The sequence below is a fragment of the Ascaphus truei genome, chromosome 11, assembly GCF_040206685.1.
Source record: "Ascaphus truei isolate aAscTru1 chromosome 11, aAscTru1.hap1, whole genome shotgun sequence".
In the NCBI taxonomy this organism is placed as follows: domain Eukaryota; kingdom Metazoa; phylum Chordata; class Amphibia; order Anura; family Ascaphidae; genus Ascaphus; species Ascaphus truei.
Genome location: NC_134493.1, coordinates 56,700,482 through 56,719,114, shown reverse-complemented (window position 1 = coordinate 56,719,114; position 18,633 = coordinate 56,700,482). Strand labels below are relative to the sequence as shown.

General features: G+C 57.0%; 2 protein-coding genes across 6 annotated transcripts in view; one reads left to right on the top strand and one right to left on the bottom strand.

The window, feature by feature from the left end:
- The window catches only part of PRSS8 (serine protease 8), a 50,984-nt gene extending 45,383 nt beyond the window's left edge, over nucleotides 1–5,601 (top strand). For both annotated transcript variants that reach the window (XM_075566534.1, XM_075566535.1), the window contains 3 exons: nucleotides 544–815; nucleotides 2,145–2,311; nucleotides 4,372–5,601. In XM_075566534.1, coding sequence (XP_075422649.1) covers nucleotides 544–815; nucleotides 2,145–2,311; nucleotides 4,372–4,695 — 763 coding nt within the window. In that variant the 3' untranslated portion in view covers nucleotides 4,696–5,601. The remainder of the gene's footprint in view (nucleotides 1–543; nucleotides 816–2,144; nucleotides 2,312–4,371) is intronic.
- The window catches only part of KAT8 (lysine acetyltransferase 8), a 33,948-nt gene continuing 20,839 nt past the window's right edge, over nucleotides 5,525–18,633 (bottom strand). For 2 of the 4 annotated variants that reach the window (XM_075566523.1, XM_075566526.1), the window contains exons 8-12: nucleotides 16,487–16,627; nucleotides 9,064–9,157; nucleotides 8,812–8,962; nucleotides 6,324–6,523; nucleotides 5,525–6,236 (exon numbers count right to left, since the gene is read on the bottom strand). In XM_075566523.1, coding sequence (XP_075422638.1) covers nucleotides 6,172–6,236; nucleotides 6,324–6,523; nucleotides 8,812–8,962; nucleotides 9,064–9,157; nucleotides 16,487–16,627 — 651 coding nt within the window. In that variant the 3' untranslated portion in view covers nucleotides 5,525–6,171. The remainder of the gene's footprint in view (nucleotides 6,237–6,323; nucleotides 6,524–8,811; nucleotides 8,963–9,063; nucleotides 9,158–16,486; nucleotides 16,628–18,633) is intronic. The other 2 variants (XM_075566524.1, XM_075566525.1) reach the window with 2 other exon arrangements.

Sequence of the window (18,633 nt, the reverse complement as noted above, 5' to 3'; positions counted from 1 at the left end):
CTCCTCTCTTGTTCCCTCTCACCCTTTTTCATTTTTTTAACACTCTCACTGAGAGTAACAGGACAGCTGTCTCTGCCTCCCAGCAGCTGTCTCTGCCTCCCAGCAGCTGTCTCTGCCTCCCAGCAGCTGTCTCTGCCTCTCAACAGCTGTCTCTGCCTCTCAACAGCTGTCTCTGCCTCCCAGCAGCTGTCTCTGCCTCCCAGCAGCTGTCTCTGCCTCCCAGCAGCAGTCTCTGCCTCCCAGCAGCTGTCTCTGCCTCCCAGCAGCAGTCTCTGCCTCCCAGCAGCTGTCTCTGCCTCCCAGCAGCTGTCTCTGCCTCCCAGCAGCTGTCTCTGCCTCCCAGCAGCTGTCTCTGCCTCCCAGCAGCAGTCTCTGCCTCCCAGCAGCTGTCTCTGCCTCCCAGCAGCTGTCTCTGCCTCCCAGCAGCAGTCTCTGCCTCCCAGCAGCTGTCTCTGCCTCCCAGCAGCAGTCTCTGCCTCCCAGCAGCAGTCTCTGCCTCCCAGCAGCAGTATCTGCAGTCTCTCACGCTCTGTTCTTCCCCAGGGACCACTCTTCTAAGGATTACATGATCAATGTTGGGGTCAATCAGCTGTCCTCCCCTGACCCCAACTTGCAACAGTTTAAAGTGTCAGATGTCAGGAAAAACCCTTTATACTCCGAGGACAGCTCCGCTGGTGACCTGGCCCTTGTCCGCCTGTCCGGTTCGGTGACCTTGAGCTCAACAGCCAAGCCCATTGCTCTTCCGTCAACAAACGTACAATTCCCCGTGGGCATCAAATGCTTTGTAACCGGATGGGGCAACATCCACCAAGGAGGTACAGAGGGGGCAGGAGAGTGGGGCTTTCCAGAACTTAAGTGGGGCGGAGAGCGTTCTCAGGATCTATCGATGACATATCTCGCAGTGCAGCAGGATGGGGCATTGCTGCTCCCTCACAGCGGGAGAAAGGCATCCTTAAAGTTAGCGTTTGTTGTTACGTACAGTTCGGGGTTTTACTTAAGTGCTGCAAGTTCAGTAAATTATATTTAGAATTTTTACCAAAAGATGCCGTTTTTAGACATTTTAATACACTAACTAGATGCTGCTTTTTGTTATACGCAGACGCACACCTGTAGGGCGAGGATTATTTGAACTGATGTAACTATACTGTTTTCTCCTTATTATGTACGCCCCACCACGCAAGATTAAAGCGGTTTGTTGTAATAGTTCTTAGGTCATTTACACCACCTTTAAACCATTTGAAACTGCTGTGTGTCTGCGCTGAAGAGCTGCGAGTGTGAGTGTGAGTGTGAGTGACACCGCCAGAGTTTGCCGGTTACGCGGGTAGTTCAGCTTGTGACAGAGATGATACTCCATGCTGATATGTTGTGCGGTGTGTCTGCGCTGAAGAGGTGTGAGTGTGAGTGACACCGCCAGAGTTTGCCGGTTACGCGGGTAGTTCAGCTTGTGACAGAGATGATACTCCATGCTGATATGTTGTGCAGTGTCTGCGCTGAAGAGGTGTGAGTGTGAGTGACACCGCCAGAGTTTGCCGGTTACGCGGGTAGTTCAGCTTGTGACAGAGATGATACTCCATGCTGATATGTTGTGCGGTGTGTCTGCGCTGAAGAGGTGTGAGTGTGAGTGACACCGCCAGAGTTTGCCGGTTACGCGGGTAGTTCAGCTTGTGACAGAGATGATACTCCATGCTGATATGTTGTGCAGTGTCTGCGCTGAAGAGCTGTGAGTGTGAGTGACACCGCCAGAGTTTGCCGGTTACGCGGGTAGTCCAGTTTGTGACAGATGATAATCCATGCTGATATGTTGTGCTGTGTGTCTGCGCTGAAGAGCTGTGAGTGTGAGTGTGAGTGACATCGCCAGGTTACGCGGGGAGTTCAGCTTGTGACAGAGATGATACTCCATGCTGATATGTTGTGCTGTGTGTCTGGGCTGAAGAGCTGTGAGTGTGAGTGTGAGTGACATCGCCAGGTTACGCGGGGAGTTCAGCTTGTGACAGAGATGATACTCCATGCTGATATGTTGTGCTGTGTGTCTGGGCTGAAGAGCTGTGAGTGTGAGTGTGAGTGACATCGCCAGGTTACGCGGGGAGTTCAGCTTGTGACAGAGATGATACTCCATGCTGATATGTTGTGCGGTGTTCTTGCAGTGTCACTCCCGTCACCGATGACGCTGCAGGTTGGGCAGGTGGAACTGATCGGCAGGAAGACCTGTAATTGTCTGTATCACATCAATCCCTCTATGACCACGCTGGGATACATCCAGGATGACATGGTCTGTGCAGGCTCAGCAGCAGGGACCGTGGACGCCTGTCAGGTATGTGTGAGAGGCAGGTGACATCTGTCTGTGTCACCTAACAGGGGGAGGAACAGACACCATGGTCTAATGGTCTCTCCTGGCTGTCACTGTCATCTTGCGGTGGAACAGCCATTGGTAACTTATGCATCACTAATTATAGGGATCTTATCAGTAGGAACAGACTTCATGGGACCATTGTCTGTCACACAGGCTTGGAAAGGATAAGTTTGTCACCCTACAGTAGGCCAATATGTCCCTTCTGTCAGTGTTCCTGTGCACAGGAGAATGTCTAGTCCCTCTTTATTAGTGTTGAGGACTTATGGGTCCATATGATCCTTCTGTCATCCAGTGGGTAGAGGGACTTACTGGTCCATATGATCCTTCTGTCACCCAGTGGGAAGAGGGACTTACAGGTCCATATGATCCTTCTGTCACCCAGTGGGTAGAGGGACTTACGGGTCCATATGATCCTTCTGTCAGCCAGTGGGTAGAGGGACTTACTGGTCCATATGATCCTTCTGTCACCCAGTGGGTAGAGGGACTTACGGGTCCATATGATCCTTCTGTCACCCAGTGGGTAGAGGGACTTACGGGTCCATATGATCCTTCTGTCACCCAGTGGGTAGAGGGACTTACGGGTCCATATGATCCTTCTGTCACCCAGTGGGTAGAGGGACTTACTGGTCCATATGATCCTTCTGTCACCCAGTGGGTAGAGACTTACTGGTCCATATGATCCTTCTGTCACCCAGTGGGTAGAGGGACTTACTGGTCCATATGATCCTTCTGTCACCCAGTGGGTAGAGGGACTTACTGGTCCATATGATCCTTCTGTCACCCAGTGGGTAGAGGGACTTACTGGTCCATATGATCCTTCTGTCACCCAGTGGGTAGAGGGACTTACTGGTCCATATGATCCTTCTGTCACCCAGTGGGTAGAGGGACTTACTGGTCCATATGATCTTTCTGTCACCCAGTGGGTAGAGGGACTTACTGGTCCATATGATCCTTCTGTCACCCAGTGGGTAGAGGGACTTACGGGTCCATATGATCTTTCTGTCACCCAGTGGGTAGAGGGACTTACGGGTCCATATGATCCTTCTGTCACCCAGTGGGTAGAGGGACTTACTGGTCCATATGATCCTTCTGTCACCCAGTGGGTAGAGGGACTTACTGGTCCATATGATCCTTCTGTCACCCAGTGGGTAGAGGGACTTACTGGTCCATATGATCCTTCTGTCACCCAGTGGGTAGAGGGACTTACTGGTCCATATGATCCTTCTGTCACCCAGTGGGTAGAGGGATTTAGGGGTCCATATGATCCTTCTGTCACCCAGTGGGTAGAGGGACTTACTGGTCCATATGATCCTTCTGTCACCCAGTGGGTAGAGGGACTTACTGGTCCATATGATCCTTCTGTCACCCAGTGGGTAGAGGGACTTACTGGTCCATATGATCCTTCTGTCACCCAGTGGGTAGAGGGACTTACTGGTCCATATGATCCTTCTGTCACCCAGTGGGTAGAGGGACTTACTGGTCCATATGATCCTTCTGTCACCCAGTGGGTAGAGGGACTTACTGGTCCATATGATCCTTCTGTCACCCAGTGGGTAGAGGGACTTACTGGTCCATATGATCCTTCTGTCACCCAGTGGGTAGAGGGACTTACTGGTCCATATGATCCTTCTGTCACCCAGTGGGTAGAGGGACTTACTGGTCCATATGATCCTTCTGTCACCCAGTGGGTAGAGGGACTTACTGGTCCATATGATCTTTCTGTCACCCAGTGGGTAGAGGGACTTACTGGTCCATATGATCTTTCTGTCACCCAGTGGGTAGAGGGACTTACTGGTCCATATGATCCTTCTGTCACCCAGTGGGTAGAGGGACTTACTGGTCCATATGATCTTTCTGTCACCCAGTGGGTAGAGGGACTTACTGGTCCATATGATCTTTCTGTCACCCAGTGGGTAGAGGGACTTACTGGTCCATATGATCCTTCTGTCACCCAGTGGGTAGAGGGACTTACTGGATACATCACTGATCTACAGCACCCTCACCACCCCTTTCTTCCTCAGGGTGACTCCGGCGGACCCCTCTCCTTTTACACAAACGGCAAGTGGTATCTTATTGCAGTTGTTAGCTGGGGACACGAATGTGGAGCCCCAAACCGCCCCGGCGCCTACATCCTGGTCAGCGTCTATTCCGACTGGATAAAGAGCGTGGAGCCCAACGCACAAATCGATAGCTTCAGTGTAAGCACCTCCTCCGCGCCAGAGAACGACAGCGGCTGCATCGGGGCCGACGGGGTATTTCACCCCAACGGAGCCTCCATCTTTCTGGTGACCTTTTTCACGCTGCCGCTGTACTGGCTGACCGCCTATTTGCTGAGTGACTTCTAGAGACCGGGAGATGCTCCCCACCTCTGTCCCGTCATGCAGCCTCCAGGAGCAGCGGCTGTTACCCATCCCACAAACGTACAGACTTTGGGGACTATGAAATGTCACAGTGCAGGTTCCGACTTCCAGAGGGGGGCAAACAATGTGTGCTCAGTGTGGCTATAGCGCATTTGACTGTTGCAGTGTAGACCAGTGGCCATTAAATACTCCATCTTCCCAGAAGACTTTAAACGGCCCCCACCCCCCCACCCTAATTTCTGCTGCTTTGTTACCAAGCACTGATGTGATAACTCCAGTTGATACCCATTCAGATGGCAGACGTACAGCCAAGCAGTGGCAGGTCACACACACGGATTATCTTGCAGAGCAGATGCTGCTGTGCGACCGGCACCCACAGCCACTTCCCGAGACGCAGCAGTGCAGCGTAACCAGCGCTGTGTCCGCTCCCTCACCTGCATTTCTGTAACACCCCATTCACACCGGCAGCTATTTAATCCAGGGGTTCTCCACTCCAGTCTGCAAGACCCCCGGTCAGCTACTGAGGATATCCCCGCTTCAGCACAGGTGGCTCAGTCGTCTTCTGCACCAGCTGTGCTATCAGTACCTGACCTGTTCGGGGGGGGGGGGGGTCTTAACTGGAGTTGAGATCCCCTGATTTAAATCTGTACTACCAGTGACCTTAATACCATTTCACCCACAATACAGCTCACCTACACACCTACACACACACACACACACACACACCTACCCACATGTTACAAGTTGTGCCAGATTTGACAGGTTTTTTTAACGTTGTGACCAAATCTCTCCGTCCCAGAAAGCTGCGCCTGTCTTTAGATAAAATTATTTTATTGCATATGTAAAAATGTAAATGGTTTGTAAACTGCAATAAAATGTGTTTGGTCTCTGCTGGGGTCTTGTACCGTTTACGTCCGCATCCTCCATGTTGTCAGGGAGAAATGTTCTAGCGCTTTCCATTAGAGCGGATTCTTTACACGGCCTTTTGCCCACCGTCACCCCCCACCTGGCACCAGCTTAGCACACATCGTCTGAGGTTAAGAAAACACTTTATACACAATAAATCAAAATATGATACAGGCTAAAAAAACAAATAACGTGATACACAGCCAGTTCTGCCAGGACAATGTTCTCTTCTTTAAACGGAAGAATACTGACATCGTCCTCCATACAGCGCCACGGGGCCGGGCGCTCACAGACTGCTCCGAGAGCCCCCCCAGGCGCGGCCTGTGTCAAACAGACTGACCCCCTTCTTGCTCTGCCGAACCCCAGCTCCGAAAGCACAGCTCTGTTAGTTGCTACAGGGAAACCTTTGCCCGAGAGACCTGCAGAGCATTGCACGGTCGCTCTGCCTGGCCGCACAGATGGTGTAATAGTCTGCAGCCCTGGAGATGCTCGAGCTTTGTTCTTCTGCGCTGAGGCTTCCCAGATCTTCTGCTCTCCAAGTCGCCTGTTGCCGGGTTACTTCTTGGGTATCTTCACCAGTTTGTGTTTTGGGGGAGCCCACTTCAGATTGAGGGAATCCACTACGGGGAGAGGGATTACATGAATAGTGGCCCGTCTCTCCCCCGCCCGCAAACTGAGACCCCCCCCAACCCCCAGCGATCTCTCACATTCAAGATGGAAGCTTTCCTTACACACGGCTATGCTGCTCACACCTGTGATGGGGGGCTTCTTGTACTGGGCGCTCTTCAGATGTTCCTCCACCAGTTTGGGTGTCACGCAGATGACGTGCTGCCCCTTCCAGTACTTCACCATGTTCAGTGACTGCAGGGTGCCGATGATGTCATTCTGAGTGATACTCGTCATCTGACTGGAGGGGGAAGCACACGGGGAGTGTGGCTATCAGTATCTGTGCTACAGAGGGGGGGGGAGTGACACGTGGGAGATGCAGGGGGGGGAGTGACACGTGGGAGATGCAGGGGGGGGAGAGTGACACATGGGAGATGCAGAGGGGGGAGTGACACGTGGGAGATGCAGGGGGGGGAGTGACACGTGGGAGATGCAGGGGGGGAGAGTGACACATGGGAGATGCAGAGGGGGGAGTGACACGTGGGAGATGCAGGGGGGGAGAGTGACACATGGGAGATGCAGGGGGGGGGAGTGTGGCTATCAGTATCTGTGCTACAGAGGGGGGAGTGACACGTGGGAGATGCAGGGGGGGAGAGTGACACATGGGAGATGCAGAGGGGGGAGTGACACGTGGGAGCAGTGGGGCGAGTGACACGTGGGAGATGCAGGGGGGGGAGTGACACGTGGGAGATGCAGGGGGGGGGAGTGACACGTGGGAGATGCAGGGGGGGGAGTGACACGTGGGAGATGCAGGGGGGGAGTGACACGTGGGAGATGCAGGGGGGGAGTGACACGTGGGAGATGCAGGGGGAAGTGACACGTGGGAGATGCAGGGGGGGGGGAGTGACACGTGGGAGATGCAGGGGGGGGAGTGACACGTGGGAGATGCAGGGGGGGGGGGAGTGACACGTGGGAGATGCAGGGGGGGGAGTGACACGTGGGAGATGCAGGGGGGGAGTGACACGTGGGAGATGCAGGGGGGGGAGTGACACGTGGGAGATGCAGGGGGGAAGTGACACGTGGGAGATGCAGGGGGGGGAGTGACACGTGGGAGATGCAGAGGGGAATGCGGCTATCAGTACCTGTGCAGCAGAGGGGGGGGGGGGAGTGTGGCTATCAGTACCTGTGCTACAGAGGGGGGGGGGAGTGGGCTATCAGTACCTGTGCTACAGAGGGAGGGGGGGGGGGAGTGTGGCTATCAGTACCTGTGCTACAGAGGAGGGGGGGGGGGAGTGTGGCTATCAGTACCTGTGCTACAGAGGGGGGGGGGGGGAGTGTGGCTATCAGTACCTGTGCTACAGAGGGGGGGGGGGGGGTGGCTATCAGTACCTGTGCTACAGAGGAGGGGGGGGGGGAGTGTGGCTATCAGTACCTGTGCTACAGAGGGGGGGGGGAGTGTGGCTATCAGTACCTGTGCTACAGAGGGGGGAGTGGCACGTGGGAGATGCAGGGGGGGGGAGTGTGGCTATCAGTATCTGTGCTACAGGGGGGGGGGTGACACGTGGGAGATGCAGGGGGGGGGAGTGTGGCTATCAGTATCTGTGCTACAGAGGGGGGAGTGACACGTGGGAGATGCAGGGGGGGGAGAGTGACACATGGGAGATGCAGAGGGGGGAGTGACACGTGGGAGATGCAGGGGGGGGAGTGACACGTGGGAGATGCAGGGGGGCGAGTGACACGTGGGAGATGCAGGGGGGGAGTGACACGTGGGAGCAGTGGGGCGAGTGACACGTGGGAGATGCAGGGGGGGGAGTGACACGTGGGAGATGCAGGGGGGGGGGAGTGACACGTGGGAGATGCAGGGGGGGGAGTGACACGTTGGAGATGCAGGGGGGGGAGTGACACGTGGGAGATGCAGGGGGGGGAGTGACACGTGGGAGATGCAGGGGGGAAGTGACACGTGGGAGATGCAGGGGGGGGAGTGACACGTGGGAGATGCAGAGGGGAATGCGGCTATCAGTACCTGTGCAGCAGAGGGGGGGGGGGGGAGTGTGGCTATCAGTACCTGTGCTACAGAGGGGGGGGGGAGTGTGGCTATCAGTACCTGTGCTACAGAGGGAGGGGGGGGGGGAGTGTGGCTATCAGTACCTGTGCTACAGAGGGGGGGGGGGGGGAGTGTGGCTATCAGTACCTGTGCTACAGAGGGGGGGGGGGGGGAGTGTGGCTATCAGTACCTGTGCTACAGAGGGGGGGGGGAGTGTGGCTATCAGTACCTGTGCTACAGAGGAGGGGGGGGGGGAGTGTGGCTATCAGTACCTGTGCTACAGAGGGGGGGGGGGGAGTGTGGCTATCAGTACCTGTGCTACAGAGGGGGGGGGGGAGTGTGGCTATCAGTACCTGTGCTACAGAGGGGGGGGGGAGTGTGGCTATCAGTACCTGTGCTACAGAGCCCAATCCTCTGGTATTAGACATTAGCGTGAGAGCGGCACAGCCAAAGCAACCCACAGCCTGGCACCACGTGGGCACGCTCTCTGTATCACTGGGGCCTGAAGCCTCACTGGCAGGGAAAGGGTCACTTGCTCCTCTTACCTGAGGTCCTTAATGGAGAGGGTCCCTCGGAAGTCCCGCAGGATCTCCAGCAGGACCCACGACCAGTAGCTGCGGTAGCTCAGCTTGCCCAGGTCAGACAGCGGCTTCTCCGGTGACCCCACCGTGTTCTCCAGTTTGGAGAGTTCGTAGCCTGCAGTCACATGGGAACAGAGAGAGAGTCTGGCACATACAGCCATGCTACGTGGGGCCCCTGCGGGGACCTTGCCTGGGGGTGGGCCCTGTGCTACTTACTGAATGCGATGAGGAACTTGCCATAGCCACGTCTCTGGTACGGTGGAAGGGTTAGGATACAAGCCACGTTGTTTCCATCCGGAGACTCCTTCTCCTGAAATGCCACAGAGGCCACGGGAGGTTACTCATGAACGGATGACTGGAGCGCGCCATATAATATTGTGCCCTATAATATCGCTACGAGACGCCTAGGAACGCTCGCTACTGTCTGAGTATCACCAAGTGACGATATAGTACTGGGCACCACGGGTCTGGTTTAATCATTAGTTTGCATGCAGAAAAACCCATGTTTTGGCTGTAAGAGCAGCATCAAGGTGATGGTTTGTCAACATCCAATATAAGAAAACACACACACACACACCACACCACACCACACCACACACACACGTCTCCGTGTCCTGGTGGGACCGACGTCAGACGCCCATGCGTATGAGTCGACATTACCTCTCCAATTAGAGTCCCCCCCAGTGTAATAAGTGACGCCAGTCTGCCTCCCAGTGTAATAAGTGACGCCAGTCTGCCCCCCAGTGTAATAAGTGACGCCAGTCTGCCTCCCAGTGTAATAAGTGACGCCAGTCTGCCCCCCAGTGTAATAAGTGACGCCAGTCTGCCCCCCAGTGTAATAAGTGACGCCAGTCTGCCCCCCAGTGTAATAAGTGACGCCAGTCTGCCCCCCAGTGTAATAAGTGACGCCAGTCTGCCCCCCAGTGTAATAAGTGACGCCAGTCTGCCCCCCAGTGTAATAAGTGACGCCAGTCTGCCTCCCAGTGTAATAAGTGACGCCAGTCTGCCCCCCAGTGTAATAAGTGACGCCAGTCTGCCCCCCAGTGTAATAAGTGACGCCAGTCTGCCCCCCAGTGTAATAAGTGACGCCAGTCTGCCCCCCAGTGTAATAAGTGACGCCAGTCTGCCTCCCAGTGTAATAAGTGACGCCAGTCTGCCTCCCAGTGTAATAAGTGACGCCAGTCTGCCCCCCAGTGTAATAAGTGACGCCAGTCTGCCCCCAGTGTAATAAGTGACGCCAGTCTGCCCCCCAGTGTAATAAGTGACGCCAGTCTGCCCCCCAGTGTAATAAGTGACGCCAGTCTGCCCCCCAGTGTAATAAGTGACGCCAGTCTGCCCCCCAGTGTAATAAGTGACGCCAGTCTGCCCCCCAGTGTAATAAGTGACGCCAGTCTGCCCCCCAGTGTAATAAGTGACGCCAGTCTGCCTCCCAGTGTAATAAGTGACGCCAGTCTGCCCCCCAGTGTAATAAGTGACGCCAGTCTGCCCCCCAGTGTAATAAGTGACGCCAGTCTGCCTCCCAGTGTAATAAGTGACGCCAGTCTGCCTCCCAGTGTAATAAGTGACGCCAGTCTGCCTCCCAGTGTAATAAGTGACGCCAGTCTGCCCCCCAGTGTAATAAGTGACGCCAGTCTGCCTCCCAGTGTAATAAGTGACGCCAGTCTGCCCCCCAGTGTAATAAGTGACGCCAGTCTGCCCCCCAGTGTAATAAGTGACGCCAGTCTGCCCCCCAGTGTAATAAGTGACGCCAGTCTGCCCCCCAGTGTAATAAGTGACGCCAGTCTGCCCCCCAGTGTAATAAGTGACGCCAGTCTGCCCCCCAGTGTAATAAGTGACGCCAGTCTGCCCCCCAGTGTAATAAGTGACGCCAGTCTGCCCCCCAGTGTAATAAGTGACGCCAGTCTGCCCCCCAGTGTAATAAGTGACGCCAGTCTGCCTCCCAGTGTAATAAGTGACGCCAGTCTGCCCCCCAGTGTAATAAGTGACGCCAGTCTGCCCCCCAGTGTAATAAGTGACGCCAGTCTGCCCCCCAGTGTAATAAGTGACGCCAGTCTGCCTCCCAGTGTAATAAGTGACGCCAGTCTGCCTCCCAGTGTAATAAGTGACGCCAGTCTGCCCCCCAGTGTAATAAGTGACGCCAGTCTGCCCCCCAGTGTAATAAGTGACGCCAGTCTGCCCCCCAGTGTAATAAGTGACGCCAGTCTGCCCCCCAGTGTAATAAGTGACGCCAGTCTGCCTCCCAGTGTAATAAGTGACGCCAGTCTGCCCCCCAGTGTAATAAGTGACGCCAGTCTGCCCCCCAGTGTAATAAGTGACGCCAGTCTGCCCCCCAGTGTAATAAGTGACGCCAGTCTGCCCCCCAGTGTAATAAGTGACGCCAGTCTGCCCCCCAGTGTAATAAGTGACGCCAGTCTGCCTCCCAGTGTAATAAGTGACGCCAGTCTGCCCCCCAGTGTAATAAGTGACGCCAGTCTGCCTCCCAGTGTAATAAGTGACGCCAGTCTGCCCCCCAGTGTAATAAGTGACGCCAGTCTGCCCCCCAGTGTAATAAGTGACGCCAGTCTGCCCCCCAGTGTAATAAGTGACGCCAGTCTGCCCCCCAGTGTAATAAGTGACGCCAGTCTGCCCCCCAGTGTAATAAGTGACGCCAGTCTGCCCCCCAGTGTAATAAGTGACGCCAGTCTGCCTCCCAGTGTAATAAGTGACGCCAGTCTGCCCCCCAGTGTAATAAGTGACGCCAGTCTGCCCCCCAGTGTAATAAGTGACGCCAGTCTGCCCCCCAGTGTAATAAGTGACGCCAGTCTGCCCCCCAGTGTAATAAGTGACGCCAGTCTGCCTCCCAGTGTAATAAGTGACGCCAGTCTGCCCCCCAGTGTAATAAGTGACGCCAGTCTGCCCCCCAGTGTAATAAGTGACGCCAGTCTGCCCCCCAGTGTAATAAGTGACGCCAGTCTGCCTCCCAGTGTAATAAGTGACGCCAGTCTGCCCCCCAGTGTAATAAGTGACGCCAGTCTGCCCCCCAGTGTAATAAGTGACGCCAGTCTGCCCCCCAGTGTAATAAGTGACGCCAGTCTGCCTCCCAGTGTAATAAGTGACGCCAGTCTGCCCCCCAGTGTAATAAGTGACGCCAGTCTGCCCCCCAGTGTAATAAGTGACGCCAGTCTGCCCCCCAGTGTAATAAGTGACGCCAGTCTGCCCCCAGTGTAATAAGTGACGCCAGTCTGCCCCCCAGTGTAATAAGTGACGCCAGTCTGCCTCCCAGTGTAATAAGTGACGCCAGTCTGCCCCCCAGTGTAATAAGTGACGCCAGTCTGCCCCCCAGTGTAATAAGTGACGCCAGTCTGCCCCCCAGTGTAATAAGTGACGCCAGTCTGCCCCCCAGTGTAATAAGTGACGCCAGTCTGCCCCCCAGTGTAATAAGTGACGCCAGTCTGCCCCCCAGTGTAATAAGTGACGCCAGTCTGCCCCCCAGTGTAATAAGTGACGCCAGTCTGCCCCCCAGTGTAATAAGTGACGCCAGTCTGCCCCCAGTGTAATAAGTGACGCCAGTCTGCCCCCCAGTGTAATAAGTGACGCCAGTCTGCCCCCCAGTGTAATAAGTGACGCCAGTCTGCCCCCCAGTGTAATAAGTGACGCCAGTCTGCCCCCCAGTGTAATAAGTGACGCCAGTCTGCCCCCCAGTGTAATAAGTGACGCCAGTCTGCCCCCCAGTGTAATAAGTGACGCCAGTCTGCCTCCCAGTGTAATAAGTGACGCCAGTCTGCCCCCCAGTGTAATAAGTGACGCCAGTCTGCCCCCCAGTGTAATAAGTGACGCCAGTCTGCCCCCCAGTGTAATAAGTGACGCCAGTCTGCCTCCCAGTGTAATAAGTGACGCCAGTCTGCCCCCCAGTGTAATAAGTGACGCCAGTCTGCCTCCCAGTGTAATAAGTGACGCCAGTCTGCCCCCCAGTGTAATAAGTGACGCCAGTCTGCCCCCCAGTGTAATAAGTGACGCCAGTCTGCCCCCCAGTGTAATAAGTGACGCCAGTCTGCCCCCCAGTGTAATAAGTGACGCCAGTCTGCCCCCCAGTGTAATAAGTGACGCCAGTCTGCCCCCCAGTGTAATAAGTGACGCCAGTCTGCCCCCCAGTGTAATAAGTGACGCCAGTCTGCCCCCCAGTGTAATAAGTGACGCCAGTCTGCCTCCCAGTGTAATAAGTGACGCCAGTCTGCCCCCCAGTGTAATAAGTGACGCCAGTCTGCCTCCCCAGTGTAATAAGTGACGCCAGTCTGCCCCCCAGTGTAATAAGTGACGCCAGTCTGCCCCCAGTGTAATAAGTGACGCCAGTCTGCCCCCCAGTGTAATAAGTGACGCCAGTCTGCCTCCCAGTGTAATAAGTGACGCCAGTCTGCCCCCCAGTGTAATAAGTGACGCCAGTCTGCCCCCCAGTGTAATAAGTGACGCCAGTCTGCCCCCCAGTGTAATAAGTGACGCCAGTCTGCCTCCCAGTGTAATAAGTGACGCCAGTCTGCCTCCCAGTGTAATAAGTGACGCCAGTCTGCCCCCCAGTGTAATAAGTGACGCCAGTCTGCCCCCCAGTGTAATAAGTGACGCCAGTCTGCCCCCCAGTGTAATAAGTGACGCCAGTCTGCCCCCCAGTGTAATAAGTGACGCCAGTCTGCCCCCCAGTGTAATAAGTGACGCCAGTCTGCCCCCCAGTGTAATAAGTGACGCCAGTCTGCCCCCCAGTGTAATAAGTGACGCCAGTCTGCCTCCCAGTGTAATAAGTGACGCCAGTCTGCCCCCCAGTGTAATAAGTGACGCCAGTCTGCCCCCCAGTGTAATAAGTGACGCCAGTCTGCCCCCCAGTGTAATAAGTGACGCCAGTCTGCCTCCCAGTGTAATAAGTGACGCCAGTCTGCCCCCCAGTGTAATAAGTGACGCCAGTCTGCCCCCCAGTGTAATAAGTGACGCCAGTCTGCCCCCCAGTGTAATAAGTGACGCCAGTCTGCCTCCCAGTGTAATAAGTGACGCCAGTCTGCCTCCCAGTGTAATAAGTGACGCCAGTCTGCCCCCCAGTGTAATAAGTGACGCCAGTCTGCCTCCCAGTGTAATAAGTGACGCCAGTCTGCCTCCCAGTGTAATAAGTGACGCCAGTCTGCCTCCCAGTGTAATAAGTGACGCCAGTCTGCCTCCCAGTGTAATAAGTGACGCCAGTCTGCCTCCCAGTGTAATAAGTGACGCCAGTCTGCCCCCCAGTGTAATAAGTGACGCCAGTCTGCCCCCCAGTGTAATAAGTGACGCCAGTCTGCCTCCCAGTGTAATAAGTGACGCCAGTCTGCCCCCCAGTGTAATAAGTGACGCCAGTCTGCCCCCCAGTGTAATAAGTGACGCCAGTCTGCCCCCCAGTGTAATAAGTGACGCCAGTCTGCCTCCCAGTGTAATAAGTGACGCCAGTCTGCCTCCCAGTGTAATAAGTGACGCCAGTCTGCCTCCCAGTGTAATAAGTGACGCCAGTCTGCCTCCCAGTGTAATAAGTGACGCCAGTCTGCCCCCAGTGTAATAAGTGACGCCAGTCTGCCTCCCAGTGTAATAAGTGACGCCAGTCTGCCTCCCAGTGTAATAAGTGACGCCAGTCTGCCTCCCAGTGTAATAAGTGACGCCAGTCTGCCCCCCAGTGTAATAAGTGACGCCAGTCTGCCCCCCAGTGTAATAAGTGACGCCAGTCTGCCCCCCAGTGTAATAAGTGACGCCAGTCTGCCCCCCAGTGTAATAAGTGACGCCAGTCTGCCCCCCAGTGTAATAAGTGACGCCAGTCTGCCCCCCAGTGTAATAAGTGACGCCAGTCTGCCTCCCAGTGTAATAAGTGACGCCAGTCTGCCCCCCAGTGTAATAAGTGACGCCAGTCTGCCCCCCAGTGTAATAAGTGACGCCAGTCTGCCCCCCAGTGTAATAAGTGACGCCAGTCTGCCTCCCAGTGTAATAAGTGACGCCAGTCTGCCCCCCAGTGTAATAAGTGACGCCAGTCTGCCTCCCAGTGTAATAAGTGACGCCAGTCTGCCCCCCAGTGTAATAAGTGACGCCAGTCTGCCTCCCAGTGTAATAAGTGACGCCAGTCTGCCCCCCAGTGTAATAAGTGACGCCAGTCTGCCCCCCAGTGTAATAAGTGACGCCAGTCTGCCTCCCAGTGTAATAAGTGACGCCAGTCTGCCTCCCAGTGTAATAAGTGACGCCAGTCTGCCTCCCAGTGTAATAAGTGACGCCAGTCTGCCCCCCAGTGTAATAAGTGACGCCAGTCTGCCCCCCAGTGTAATAAGTGACGCCAGTCTGCCTCCTAGTGTAATAAGTGACGCCAGTCTGCCCCCCAGTGTAATAAGTGACGCCAGTCTGCCCCCCAGTGTAATAAGTGACGCCAGTCTGCCCCCCAGTGTAATAAGTGACGCCAGTCTGCCCCCCAGTGTAATAAGTGACGCCAGTCTGCCTCCCAGTGTAATAAGTGACGCCAGTCTGCCCCCCAGTGTAATAAGTGACGCCAGTCTGCCTCCTAGTGTAATAAGTGACGCCAGTCTGCCCCCCAGTGTAATAAGTGACGCCAGTCTGCCCCCCAGTGTAATAAGTGACGCCAGTCTGCCCCCCAGTGTAATAAGTGACGCCAGTCTGCCCCGGACCCGAGCAGCGCAGCCAATCAGCACTATGTTATAACACACACACATCCAAATTAGTGCTAAACAGCCCCTCGTATTGTAACTGGTGGGTTGTTTTTTATAAAAAGACCTGAGTTCCCAGCCGGAGAGATATCCCTCCCGCCGTCCTGCGCATGGTCCGCGTCCCTCCCTCCCGCGTCCGGCGCGTGGCCCGCCTCCCTCCCACCGTCCTGCACATGGTCCGCGTCCCTCCCTCCTGCGTCCGGCGCGTGGCCCGCCTCACTCCCGCCGTCCTGCACATGGTCCGCGTCCCTCCCTCCCGCGTCCGGCGCGTGGCCCGCCTCCCTCCCACCGTCCTGCACATGGTCCGCGTCCCTCCCTCCTGCGTCCGGCGCATGGCCCGCCTCACTCCCGCCGTCCTGCACATGGTCCGCGTCCCTCCCTCCCGCGTCCGGCGCGTGGCCCGCCTCCCTCCCACCGTCCTGCACATGGTCCGCGTCCCTCCCTCCTGCGTCCGGCGCGTGGCCCGCCTCACTCCCGCCGTCCTGCACATGGTCCGCGTCCCTCCCTCCCGCGTCCGGCGCGTGGCCCGCCTCCCTCCCACCGTCCTGCACATGGTCCGCGTCCCTCCCTCCCGCGTCCGGCGCGTGGCCCGCCTCCCTCCCACCGTCCTGCACATGGTCCGCGTCCCTCCCTCCTGCGTCCGGCGCATGGCCCGCCTCACTCCCGCCGTGCACATGGTCCGCGTCCCTCCCTCCCGCGTCCGGCGCATGGCCCGCCTCCCTCCCGCCGTCCTGCGCCTGGCCCGCATCACTCCCGCCGTCCTGTGCCTGACCCGCGTCCCTCCCGCGCCTGGCCCGCGTCCCTCTCGCACTGACCCGCGTCCCTCCCGCGCCTGGCCCGCGTCCCTCTCGCACTGACCCGCGTCCCTCCCGCGCCTGGCCCGCGTCCCTCTCGCACTGACCCGCGTCCCTCCCGCGCCTGGCCCCCTGTCACCGGGGTTAGGACAATACCTTAGAAAAGTATCCCACGATATGCGCTCCCTGCCGATCCACCTCAGTCAGGATATAGAACACGAACGGCTCCACGTCAAAGTACAGAGTCTTGTGGTCTAGGAAGAGCTTGGCCAAAAGGCAGAGGTTCTGGCAATAGATCTGGAAAGGGCAGTAATCAGCGTACGTTCAAACCGCCGGCACAGCAGGAAGAACTGGTTTATATCCGCTCACGTTCAAACCGCCGGCACAGCAGGAAGAACTGGTTTATATCCGCTCACTACAATCAGTCCAGAAATCTAATAAACAACTGGTTTCTTTACTGATCCTTAAAAACCACAACACAAAGAAGTTTCACAGTTAGTGTTGGGACCTGCAAATTTGGTCATGCCGTGACGTGGCTGCATACTGCTCACGCCGTGACGTGGCTGCATACTGCTCACGCCGTGACGTGGCTGCATACTGCTCACGCCGTGACGTGGCTGCATACTGCTCACGTCGTGACGTGGCTGCATACTGGTCATGCCGTGACGTGGCTGCACACTGGTCACGCCGTGACGTGGCTGCAGGATTATAACGCTTTGGCCAAAGGGTTTAACTAAATGACCCTTACTCATGAGAATATTATTATTGAAGTATTTAACTGTATACTATTTACTATATATTTTGTCACATTGGGTGTAGCATTGGGTTGTGTCTTTTGTTGCGTCTATAGGAGAAGGTCTTGCTTAGAAATGGATATAGATATATAAAAACAGTTGCTGCACCCGGTACGTGTGGTAACGCAGGAGGTGCGGCGCCCTCGGTATGTGTGGTAACGCAGGAGGCGCGGCGCCCCCGGTATGTGTGGTAACGCAGGAGGTGCGGCGCCCCCGGTATGTGTGGTAACGCAGAGGTGCGGCGCCCCCGGTATGTGTGGTAACGCAGAGGTGCGGCGCCCCCGGTATGTGTGGTAACGCAGGAGGCGCGGCGCCCCCGGTATGTGTGGTAACGCAGGAGGCGCGGCGCCCCCGGTATGTGTGGTAACGCAGGAGGTGCGGCGCCCTCGGTATGTGTGGTAACGCAGGAGGCGCGGCGCCCCCGGTATGTGTGGTAACGCAGGAGGTGCGGCGCCCCCGGTATGTGTGGTAACGCAGAGGTGCGGCGCCCCCGGTATGTGTGGTAACGCAGAGGTGCGGCGCCCCCGGTATGTGTGGTAACGCAGGAGGCGCGGCGCCCCCGGTATGTGTGGTAACGCAGGAGGCGCGGCGCCCCCGGTATGTGTGGTAACGCAGGAGGTGCGGCGCCCCCGGTATGTGTGGTAACGCAGGAGGTGCGGCGCCCCCGGTATGTGTGGTAACGCAGAGGTGCGGCGCCCCCGGTATGTGTGGTAACGCAGAGGTGCGGCGCCCCCGGTATGTGTGGTAACGCAGGAGGTGCGGCGCCCCTGGTATGTGTGGTAACGCAGGAGGTGCGGCGCCCCCGGTATGTGTGGTAACGCAGGAGGCGCGGCGTCCCCGGTATGTGTGGTAACGCAGGAGGCGCGGCGCCCCCGGTATGTGTGGTAACGCAGGAGGCGCGGCGCCCCCGGTATGTGTGGTAACGCAGGAGGCGCGGCGCCCCCGGTATGTGTGGTAACGCAGGAGGCGCGGCGCCCCCGGTATGTGTGGTAACGCAGGAGGCGCGGCGCCCCCGGTATGTGTGGTAACGCAGGAGGCGCGGCGCCCCCGGTATGTGTGGTAACGCAGGAGGCGCGGCGCCCCCGGTATGTGTGGTAACGCAGGAGGCGCGGCGCCCCCGGTATGTGTGGTAACGCAGGAGGCGCGGCGCCCCCGGTATGTGTGGTAACGCAGGAGGCGCGGCGCCCCCGGTATGTGTGGTAACGCAGGAGGTGCGGCGCCCCCGGTATGTGTGGTAACGCAGAGGTGCGGCGCCCCCGGTATGTGTGGTAACGCAGGAGGTGCGACGCCCCCGGTATGTGTGGTAACGCAGGAGGTGCGGCGCCCCCGGTATGTGTGGTAACGCAGGAGGTGCGACGCCCCCGGTATGTGTGGTAACGCAGGAGGTGCGACGCCCCCGGTATGTGTGGTAACGCAGGAGGTGCGGCGCCCCCGGTATGTGTGGTAACGCAGGAGGTGCGGCGCCCCCGGTATGTGTGGTAACGCAGGAGGTGCGGCGCCCCCGGTATG